Consider the following 11,456-nt stretch of genomic DNA (forward strand, 5'->3'; position numbering starts at 1 on the left):
AATAATAAAAAAGATGGGCACTGTACTTTTTATACCGTGTAATTGCACGTGCGCTGGTCTAGTTGATTATAAAACACATGACATGAAGACCTAGTTAGTGAGTATGAAAGTCTTTATTAATGTTTCCTGAGGCATGGACAAATAATAGGGACAATGGACTTTAGCCAATTATGTGATTTACGACACAAATTTTTTTTTCATAAGCATTTTTTCCCTTATTTGCTTTTATGAGATATTTTCTTTCTTTTTAAAGACTTCATGTTAACATAATATTTGATTGAGTTCACTTTCATTGGGATATTAAATGTGATTGTTTTTCTTCCTTTATGACATTATCATTGTCATTTAAATGAATAAAATTATTACTCTTCATTTTTGCCCTCTTTTTTTGAAATAAGATTCTGATATTATTTTCTTTATTAGTGTCATTATCTCATTTTGATCAAGAAAATTACAAGTTATTCTTTATATATATCTTGATTGTCATGATTTTACTCCATGTTTATTTGATTGAATTAGAGTTTACATGTTAACGTTTTACATATAAATATATCGACTCATTCATTTCCAAAACTAATTATGTCAATAGCTAACAATGAAACAATTTAGAACTTCACATAGCTTAGTATGTCAACAATATTCATATTTCTCTATAACATATGCAAACATTTGTATTTAAGATTGAACTAATTATTTATAAATCAAACTTTTCCCACATAAGTTCATCTAAAATTGATTTACTTGTGACAAACTCACCCTTTCATATGTCAAGTCGTAACATAAAAAATAATCATAATTGACACTAATGCTAGAAGAACAGTTTCATCATACCATTCAATATTCAATGTCAACATTATTGAGGTGACAATTTTATTTTTGACGAGATGGTTTGAGGTTTTTAATCCATCAACCCACTTTCATCCACCCTCGTGTTTTAAGTCATCAAAAAAATGGGTTGAGAGAGGGTTGAAAGAGACTAACTCGCCAACCTATTTTTATATATATAAAAAAACTTATTTTTCTTAAACTTATTTTTTTACATGAAAATAAATCAACTTATTTCAAGAGTAATTTTTTATAGTTGTCTTTTATCCTAATCATTGATTTTCTTTAAATCTAATGGTTAAAACTAAATACTTGTTACAACCATTAAATTTTAAGAAAATAAATAATAATAATGAAGAGTAACTATAAAACATCAATTTAAAGCTACACGAAAACTATGAGGCATGGATGCATTTGAGGTGGGGAGTGAAACAAGGTCATCAATGTGGACATCCTAGATGAATTTTACCACTAACTTTCAATTAGACCATGAGTTTCAAACTTTTATACACTGAAAAAATAAAAATTGATAAAAACTTTGAGTATGATTTCATAACATATAAGTGTGATAAAACATGTCAATTTATCCTATCCATCAAAAGTGAGTTGATCTGTTCCACTTCAAATAAAAAAAGTAAGTTAAAAGTTAAACATATTTAAATGAATTTAATTAATTTTATCTTTTAATAGTGTTAAATAATGAATATCTATTAAAAAATTAAATGCATTACCTTAAATTTTGAATTCTAATTTATTTAGAAAAAAATAAATTAAATAAATATTAAAAATGTATGTCCTCTATATAAATATTTATATAATACATGTACCGTATTGATAAAAAAATAGAATACATGCACGGATGCATGTATGTACTCATGTTCCAATTCAGGAAAAAAAAGAAAAGAAAAACTCATTCTCCATTTCACTAGTGCTCCTCCAAGTTAACGCCTTTCTGGGCTACTGGCACCGTCTGTCTGGGAAACGCGAAACCTCAATGGCAATGGCAATTGCTCATAGCACGCACTCTACACTTCCCAGCGCGAAACCCTAGCTTCTGAGTAGCAGAGTTTTCTTTATCGTGTTCCACTCCCTCGAATCCGATCACTTTTCCTCTTCAATTTCGCTCTTGCTGACCTTTATCGTGCCAATTCGCTGAAGGTGAACAACAACAACAATCCTCTTAGCTCTATTCCTCTCATGTTTCCCCAATCGGTATTTTTTTAATCCTGCATTTTACTTTGAGAATTTAGAATTGATCGCTTGCAGTTGAATACTTTTTATTTATATTGTTCTGCAATCTGCATGTTGTTTTCACTGGAACTTCATATTTGTGCAGTGAATTTCATTATCATTTTCGTTTTTATGCTTTTAGGAGTTTGGCCGTGTTGTTAAGAGTCGACGTTGCTTTCTTTTATTTAGTTTTTGAAAATATGTTAATTTGATTTTTTTTTCCCTTTCGTAAATTTCTCTCGATGCTTGCATTGGTTGATGTTTGGTGACAATTCCCATTTCCGGACAATGTGACACAAGTTTTTTGTTGATTACGCCAGGGCTTTATAAAAATTAGAAAAGACAAAAAAGGAGATGTCTCTTTGCTTACATGCTTGATCGTTGTTGAACATTTCACTTTATTATGATTTTCTCGTTTTGATTAGAAGTTGCGTACCTTTTTCTTCACTTTGGTTCTAAGATGCATGTGTTCATGCATTATTTCTTTCTTCTAAATAATACGATTCCATAGATCAAGGCGAATTCTAATTTCTAAAATTGTACTTGTTACCAAGGTTTTAAATTGCGGTTTTGTGGATTTCTTGATATTACGGGGATATTGAGGTTGGATGCTGCCACAGTTATGGTTGTGATGCAGTCGCATTGTGGTTGCAGACACCCAAAAACCTTGACGTTGAAACTGAAATCGTGATTGCAGACCCTTTTTAAAACCTTGCTTGCTACTTCACAATGATATTTTTTGGAATTGATCAGTAAACCCAACACAACTGCTAGTACTAACAGTCTAAAATTAATTTGTATCTTTCAGGTGCCATAATATTAAGCCTGGGAGAAACCTTAATGGCTCACTGTTCTAACAAGGATAATGACCCAAGTGCATCTCAATTAAGTTGGTGGTATGTAGATATATCTTATCAAGAACTAAAAAAGGGAAGTTACAAAGTGATGCGCTCAGATGAAACTTTCATTTGTCCGTACTGTCCTGAGAGAAAACAGGATTATAAGTACAGGGAACTCCTTAATCATGCTTCTGGGGTGGGTCGGAGTAGTTCAGAAAAGAGAACTGCAAAAGAGAAGGCTAATCATCTGGCTTTAGTGAAATATTTGGAAAAGGATCTTGTACATATGGATGTCCCATCAAAACCTGTAGATAAAGGTCTTCCTGTTAATGAAGTTACTATAACAAATTTTCTGTTTAAAATTTTTCCCTTGTTTCTTATGCTGAAACTTACCACAATTCACAAGGATAGTTGATGGAATAGTGCAGATATCTGATAAAGTAACATGACAACAGTCAGCACTAACACTATTTTTTGTCTTTCAGGTGCCAAATTATTAAGCCCAGGAGAAACCATAATGCCTCACTGTTCAAACAAGGACACTGATATAAGTGCATCTCAAATAAGTTGGTGGTATGTGGATACATCTTACGAAGAACTCAAAAACAGAAGCCACAATGTGAAAACCTCAGATGTGACTTTCATCTGTCCATACTGCCCTAGGAGAAAACAGGATTATTTGTACAGGGAACTCCTAGAACATGCTTATATGGTGGGTCGGAGTAGTTCTGAAAAGAGAAGTGCCAGAGAGAGGGCCAATCATCTCGCTTTAGTGAAATATTTGGAAAATGATCTTATTATTATGGATGGCCCGCCAGAACCTGTAGATAAAGGTGATCCTGCAGTTAATGAAGTGGCCATATCAGTTCACGATTTTTTTTATTCCCAAGTTACTGAATATGAAGAAACTTGCCAATTTATAAAGATATTTTAATGGAACAATGAAGATGTCTGTAAAGCAACATGAGAGTAGTCAGTACTAACACTAATTTTTTATCTCTCAGGTACCAAATTAAGCCTAGGACAAACTGTAGAGGCTCAATGCTCTAACAAGGAGACTGGTATGAGTGCATCTCCAATAAATTGGTGGTATGTAGATAAATTTTACAAAGAACTCAAAAAGGGAAATCACATTGTGCAAACCTCAGATCAGACTCTCTCTTGTCCATACTGCCCTAGAAAAAGAAAACGGGATTATGTGTACAGGGAACTTCTTGAGCATGCTTCTGGGGTGGGTCAGAGTAGTTCACAAAAGAGACATGTCAGAGAGAAGACCACTCATCTGGCTTTAATGAAATATTTGAAAAATGATCTCAAGTATATGAATGATCCATCAAAATCTGTGAATGAATGTAACCCCCCAGTTAACAGGGGGGATCAGAGCAGTTCACAAGAGAGAAGTGTCAGAGAAGACGCTACTCATCTGCCTTCAGTGAAATACTTGAAAAAGGATCTTACAAATGTGAGTGGTCCATCATCAAAACCTGTAAATGAAGGTGATCCCCCTGTTGTTAATGAAGAAGTTTTTCTAGTTATTGGTTATGCTGAGATTGGTTAATTCTATTCACTATGATGTATAATGGAAGTATTCTGTGAAGTAAATTGTTTTTTTTAATCAAAATTAAAAATCTGCAAAGTAACATAATGGCAGTCAGTACTAACACTGATTTTTTGTCTTTCAGGAACCATAACAGTAAGCCCAGGAGAAACTGTAATTGGTTGCTGCTCTAACAAAGATAGTAATATAAGTTCATCTCAAATTGTGTGGTATGCAGAAAATTTTTATGAAGAACTCAAAAGGGGGATACACAATGTGAAAACCTCAGATGAGACTTTCAGGTGCCCATACTGCCCTAATAAAAAGATAAACCGGGATTATGCGTACAGGGAAATCCTTGAACATGCTTCGGGGGTGGGTCAGAGTAAGTCTCAAAAAAGAAGTTTCATCGAAAAGGCCAATCATCTGGCTTTAGTAAAATATTTGAAAAGGGATCTTATGAATGTGGGTGCTCCATGTCCATCAAAACCTATGGATCAAGGTGATCCCCCTGTTAATGAAACAATTATAACAATGTTTCTGTTTCTTTTTCCTTGTTACTGAATATGCAGAAATTGGCCAATTCACAACAATACTTTGTAGAACTAATCTATAAAGCAACATGACAACATTTGTTGCTAACACTAATTTTTAACTTTCAGGCACCAAAACAATAAGCCCAGGAGAAACTTTAATGGGTCAATACTCTCATAAAGACAATAATATAAGGGAATCTCAAATAAGTGGGTGGTATGTACATAAATCCTATGAAGCACTCAAAAAGGGAAGCCACAACGTGAAAACCTCAGAAATGACTTTCTCTTGTCCATACTGCCCCAATAAGAAGAGAAAACGTGATTATCTGTACAGGGAAATCCTTGAACATGCTTCCGGGGTGGGTCAGAGTAGCTCAGAAAAGAGAAGTGCCATTGAAAAGGCTAATCATCTTGCTTTAATAAAATATTTGGAAAAAGATCTTATGATTGTGGATGGTCCACCAAAAACTGCAGATGAAGGCAGTCCTCCTTTCAATTTTGAGAAGCAGTTTGTGTGGCCATGGACTGGGGTTGTGGTTAATATTCCTACTAGACTGACAGAGGACGGACGTTGTGTTGGGGAAAGTGGTTCCAAGCTGAGGGATGAATACCGAAGTAGGGGATTTAATCCAAGAAGAGTCCGCATTCTTTCAAATTTCTGTGTCCACTCTGGAACTGCAGTTGTGGAATTCAATAAAAATTGGACAGGGTTAGATAATGCTTTAGCATTTGAAAGAGCATATGAATTAGATCATCATGGGAAAAAAGACTGGTTTGCTAATACACAGCATAAGTCTGGTATTTATGCATGGATTGCTCAAGCTGATGACTACAAGATGAACAATATCATTGGGGAACAACTGCGGAAGATGGTGGATATCAAAACAATATCTGAACTTATGGAAGAAGAAGCTCGGACGCAGGATAAACTTGTGTCCAACTTGAATAACACTCTTCAGGTCAAGAAGAAGCGATTAAAGGAAATGGAAGTAAAATATTATGAGACTTCACGTCGTATGGACATTGTAATGGGGGAAATAGATAAGCTCACTCAAGGTCACAATCAAGGTATCTATTATTGTTGAATCTAAGTTGTTTTCTTCTCTAATTTGGATCATGAATCGTTTGTTGTTTTTGTTAGTGTTCTGCTAGATCTTCTACAATACATTTCTGACATTTCATTTTTTTAAATGATGCTGAACTATTTTATTGATATTCAGAGATGAAGAAAATACAGTCAAGTGCAACTCAACACTTCCAGAATATTTTTAATGGTCATGAAAGGCTTAAGTTGCAACTAGAATCTCAGAAAAGAGAGCTTGAGTTGCGGAGAATTGAATTGGAAAAACGTGAGGCACGTAACGAAAGTGAAAGAAAAAAGTTGGAAGAAGAGATTATGGAGGTGTAGTGTTTTCTTATTACTGTTGCATCTCTTCTATCATGCTGTGATTGAAATTCCTATGAAAGGGAAATTGAAGGAAAAAATATTGTTTAAGGATGATTAATTAAGATGATCAACATTTACATGTTTTAGTGATTTCAATGGAGGAGTTGGTCACCAAAGTTAATAAATTTTCCATTTTTACTTATCAAGTTTGATGATCAGTTGACTTTGTGGAGAACTTAGTCCAAGAATATAATCCAATTGATTCCTATTATTGTAGTATGCAATTGAAGGCTACACATTTTCATTGTTCTTTGAAAATCCATTTTTGTTTATTTTGCCAGTCTTAAATGGACTGCATGAGATGGTTTCTGTCAATGAATATTGTAAATTTCCCTGAAGTGTGTCCCTTTTCTTTTCTTTTTTTTGTGGGTGGGGATTTACTCTAGTCTTAGGATGTTAAATGTAGTGTATTTCAAAATGGATGTCAATAATAATAATAATAGTAATAGAACTCCATTTAGTTTTCATATGCTAAGGAGTGATGTTATGAGATGAAATTTAGGGAAAGGAGGGCAAAAATAAAAGCCAACAGTTTAGAATTGTATGTCCAAGAAATTCACTGGGATTTTTTTCTTTCTATTTTTACACTATTTTTTCCCTCCCAGTAAGGATGTGGAATCTAAAACAAAAAAATTGGCCTTATGTTTTTTTTTTTTGTGACTTTGTAATCATTTAACATTAACAATGATGATCTGTCCAATATTTTTTTTGTAGAATGTTATGTTTAGCAATGCTGATGTCTATTTTCTTTTTAGAATGCATTGAAAAATAGCTCTCTTGACATGGCTGTTCTGGAGCAACAGAAAGCTGGTGAAAATGTTTTGAAACTGGCTGCAGATCAAAAGGTTTGTGTAACCTGTTTTTTGTGCATTTTTGATGACTGAAAGTGTCATTGTCCACATCAGGATAGCTGGTTGTTAATGCTATTTGACAATCTATTTATCCAGCGGCAAAAAGAACAATTTCATGCTAAAATAATCCTGCTTGAAAGACAACTGGAAGTGAAACAAAAACTAGAATTGGAGATTCAACAACTGAAAGGAAAATTAAATGTCATGGCGCACATAGAAGATGATGGGGACTCAGAAGTTTTGAATAAGGTGGATGCTTTACATAAGGATTTAAGAGAAAAGGAACAGTCACTACGAGACTTGGATTCCCTGAACCAAACACTGATTATTAAAGAGCGTCAGAGCAATGATGAGCTACAGGAAGCTCGAAAAGAATTGATTAATGTAAGTGTTTTTTAACCAATTCTATCTTTTATTCCTTTTGTGTCAATTTTGTAAGAGCATCTTCTGAATTTTCTCATATTTGAATTCTTGGCTGTATGTAGAATATGGCTCCAGTCATGTTTTAAATGATGATTTTTTTGTCTTTTTAAATTGTTATATAATAAGAAGCATGATATTAATTTATTAATAAAACTGCCCTGCATATCGCACATTGCCAGATGCTCGGATGTACACGGTTGGTGTTATGCATTTAAACATGGGATGCATGAACATACTATTTCCTAGGTGCATTAAATGCCATTATTTCCAATATGGGGCATAAGGCTCAACCGTACACTGGAACAGGGAAGGGAAAGCAGTGGGGTTCTCCTTACTTTCTTGAATTCACAAAGAAGAAAAGAACTATTGGAGGAAAGAAAGCATTGGGTCTTATGAAAAGAAAAGGACATTTGAAGTCCAAAACACATTGGGAAGGGGGAAAATTGACATTTGTGTAAAATAGTTGGAAAATGAATCTTTAAATTGAAAAAACTAAAAATAATTAATTAAGAACATATAAGAGAAAAAGTGACAAATTTTATTTAAAATTTAATTAGTACACTACTTGCAGTTGCTCATATTTCTTAAATTTCAAATATGCGCGCGCAAATGTAATTCTTCTAGATGTTTTTGTAAAAATTATGTTAAGAGCATATCAAATTAATATTTCAAAACTATTACAAACCTAAATAGCATATGAACTATGTATACCATTACTCCCCTCCCCACATACCATACATTTGATGTAGTAACATACTGCAAATCACGTACATGTACCTGTTTTGAAGAGTATTGCAAACCAGATAACAATGTTTAAACTATTATAGTGTGGGGTATTCAATACTCATTTGTTACTCTCATGTTTTTAATTTTTTTACTTTCTTGAAATTTTATCTATTGCAGGGCATTAAAGAGATATCTTGTCGTGCTAATGTTGGTGTGAAGAGAATGGGGGAGCTTGATATTAGACCATTCCTTGAAGCTATGAAGATAAAATATAATAATGAGGATGCAGAAGATAGAGCTTCAGAACTGTGTTCGTTGTGGGAAGAGTATATAAGGGACCCAGACTGGCATCCATTTAAAATTACCATAATTGAAGGGAAACATCAGGTGTGCCTTACTTAAGCTTATAGATATCATTATCAAGTCTTAATCAAATCTGGCCTTTTCTGTTGTAAGCACTGCATTTGTCTGTATGTTGTTGTACTGTTGTCTGAAGATAATGAATGTCCTTGAAGGCTATTTAGCTAGAAACATGGAACTTGAGAAGCTTAATCTATAAACCTTGGATACCTATTTGGCCCCTGGAACATGTATTTCTCTCAATTTGTGTTGTCTGAAGAGCATTTTATTTTTATGATTTCATTTTCATGTTTTGCAGAAGTAGATTGTTTTTGACTGATTGATTTACCTGCCCTCGTCCCTAGATGAACTTTTGATGGCCACGAACGGGAAGAAAAGTTAATGCTGAATGTCATTGCTATATTAAATATTCTGATCAGCATGTATGTCGTTAATAATGTCATCAGATATTAATTTTAGAACTAAGATAAATGGTGCCTATATTTAAGAAAGTAGATTAGGATATCTATTAAATGTGGTTGGAACAGCGCATCTCCAACTTCTAGTCGTCTGTGCATGACCAGCTTGCTTAGCTCATTCCACTAGTTTGGGACAATAATTTTTCAATATATATCTATTTGATCTATACGATGGTTTTCATATTCATTTTAATCTACAATTTATTGCATTATTTCTCTAATATGTGTTTTTCTAACTTATCTGGCTTCTTGGTTTTTTCATATCAGGAAATCATAGATGATGAAGATGAAAAGTTGAAGGGACTGAAAAATGAGATGGGTGAAGGAGTCTACAAAGCTGTGGTGACAGCTTTGACAGAGATAAATACATATAATCCAAGTGGGCGGTATATAACCTCTGAATTATGGAATTACGAAGAGGGAAAAAGAGCTACCTTGCAAGAAGGAGTAAAATTGTTATTGATGCAATGGAAACTAACTAAACAAAAAAGGGGGACAATGTGAAGGCCGCCGGTATGTGTGTAAATTAAAATAAGGCACTACAATTTTCTTTTGAACTATACATTCAGAAAGAACAGGATTTTACTCATGCAATTTAGTAATTGCTAAAGAATTCAACATAGTACCTTGGGCGCCGGCTGCATCTTTTCTTAGAATATTGCTAGAAAATTTATAATATTCATAAAATTTGGTTTTTTCCTCCTACCTATTTGATCACTGTTTCAATGTAACTGCGAAATATAATACTGAAGGGTTTGATTTGGTTACAGGAATAAATAAACATGTTGCTTTCGCAGAAGGGCTAAATGGGCTTTGAAGCCAAGCCGTCACATCTAAGGGCTGAATATTTAAGGAATACAGGTTGTATTTAAACTAATTTTCTCTTTCCACTCCATAATTCTATGGAGGTTCTTTTATTACCAATCTGTGTTCATAACAATTATGCTTACTGTTTAGGTCAAGTTCCATCTTTGACCTAAACTTACAATTCAGATCCCTAAATGTGTGAAACATTCAATGTAAAGTGTTGAGATATGATAAAAATAGGCTACTAAGATAAATAAAAATTATATTTCCTAAATCAGCAACATAACAGAATCTGAGTCATCTCAACTTTTTTAAACAGCATTTCTAATAACTTGTTACATAGTTTTATGGATATTGACATATTGTGGGTTGAAATACGTGAGTGACTGAGTGACCAGTTACCAGTACTACTGGTATTTACTTCTCCCTGTAACTCCTGAAGCTCTCCCTCCTTGTCATTCTATGTTGTATTATTAGTTTGTTCTAATAATCAATAATTAATATATTTAAGAAATTACTTCACTTAAAATGTGGTCTTCAACCAACTAAATATATAAGAAGCTATTTACTTAAAAGAAATAAGTGCATGCCTCCTAAAGAGAGAAACCCAATGAAGAAAATGGCAATTAGTGTGTGCTGCATTGCAAAAATTGCTATGCATTTTGTCTCTGTTCCTTAACCCCACCAACTGAAATTTGGAATTGCAGTTTGAAAATCTACTTGGCTAAGGACCAGATAATGACAAATGTGCGAGCCTCAGACTTCAGAATCAGCATATTTGTTATTTTGGTTAAAAATCAGAATCGGCATATATTTAGTTCTTAACGGCTATGAAATTTTGTTCTCCTTAATTTAGATCTTGGGTTAAATAAAGGAGAAAAAAAATAAAACACTGCCACACCAGCATTTTCATACTCATTCATATCAGATTCCTCTTAATTGGTCAAATTAAGTTTAAACCCTCTCTTTGTTTGCGATATATTTCGAAGCTAAGTTTGATAAAAAAGAAAGGATAAAAAAATATTTTTAATAAATTTGTAAATATTAAAGAAATAAAAAAAAACACAAACTCAATATTTTTAATCTTTTGTTTTTTTTTATAATATATAATTCTTTTAATTTAAAAATAATATATTCATCTTCTCTTTACTCTTTAAAATCTGACTTTGAAATATACCACGTTTTATTGGACAAGTAACAAATTTCTTAAAATCCATAAACTTCTTATCTCTTACATATTTAGGCTTTTATGAGTTGTCTTGTGTTGTCCTTTCCCTGCTTCAACTCCTAAGCCCGTATATTTCTTAGAGTGAAATTCTACCTTATTCCAACAATCACTAAAGTCCACTATTTTTTAGTAAAATAAAACGAGAATAAAATTTTATTCAATAAAGAAAATTATATATTTTTCAACAAA

The 11,456-nt window shown here is 33.1% G+C and overlaps 1 protein-coding gene across 4 annotated transcripts; it reads left to right on the forward strand.

Moving 5' to 3' along the window:
* The first annotated feature begins 1,682 nt into the window (after window positions 1-1,682).
* LOC100806426 (protein INVOLVED IN DE NOVO 2) lies at window positions 1,683-10,313 on the forward strand. Of its 4 annotated transcripts, none has more exons than XR_001385688.2 (12): window positions 1,683-2,037; window positions 2,864-3,211; window positions 3,380-3,727; window positions 3,899-4,390; window positions 4,577-4,933; window positions 5,094-6,035; window positions 6,188-6,369; window positions 7,170-7,259; window positions 7,362-7,649; window positions 8,592-8,801; window positions 9,073-9,196; window positions 9,500-9,640. XR_001385688.2 is itself a non-coding variant. In XM_006575440.4 (12 exons), the coding sequence occupies exons 2-11, from the start codon at window positions 2,896-2,898 to the stop codon at window positions 9,734-9,736; spliced, it is 3,462 nt and encodes a 1,153-aa protein (XP_006575503.1). In that variant the 5' UTR covers window positions 1,686-2,037; window positions 2,864-2,895; the 3' UTR covers window positions 9,737-9,745; window positions 10,003-10,313. The 4 variants fall into 4 exon arrangements, 3 of the variants coding, with proteins under 3 accessions (XP_006575503.1, XP_006575504.1, XP_006575506.1); XM_006575440.4 differs by lacking the exon at window positions 9,073-9,196 and adding an exon at window positions 10,003-10,313 and having other exon boundaries at window positions 1,686-2,037; window positions 9,500-9,745; XM_006575441.4 differs by lacking the exon at window positions 9,073-9,196 and adding an exon at window positions 10,003-10,313 and having other exon boundaries at window positions 1,686-1,983; window positions 9,500-9,745.
* Window positions 10,314-11,456: the final 1,143 nt, after the last annotated feature.

Source organism: Glycine max, chromosome 2 (assembly GCF_000004515.6).
Source record: "Glycine max cultivar Williams 82 chromosome 2, Glycine_max_v4.0, whole genome shotgun sequence".
In the NCBI taxonomy this organism is placed as follows: domain Eukaryota; kingdom Viridiplantae; phylum Streptophyta; class Magnoliopsida; order Fabales; family Fabaceae; genus Glycine; species Glycine max.

What these genes read in the sequence shown, in the direction of transcription:
- LOC100806426 (XM_006575440.4), top strand. Translation starts at nt 2,896, where the DNA reads ATGGCTCACTGTTCTAACAAGGATAATGACCCAAGTGCATCTCAATTA. An exon ending in ATCAAAACCTGTAGATAAAG is followed by an intron (nt 3,212 to 3,379) that starts GTCTTCCTGTTA and finishes TTTGTCTTTCAG; the next exon opens with GTGCCAAATTATTAAGCCCA. An exon ending in CTCGAAAAGAATTGATTAAT is followed by an intron (nt 7,650 to 8,591) that starts GTAAGTGTTTTT and finishes TATCTATTGCAG; the next exon opens with GGCATTAAAGAGATATCTTG.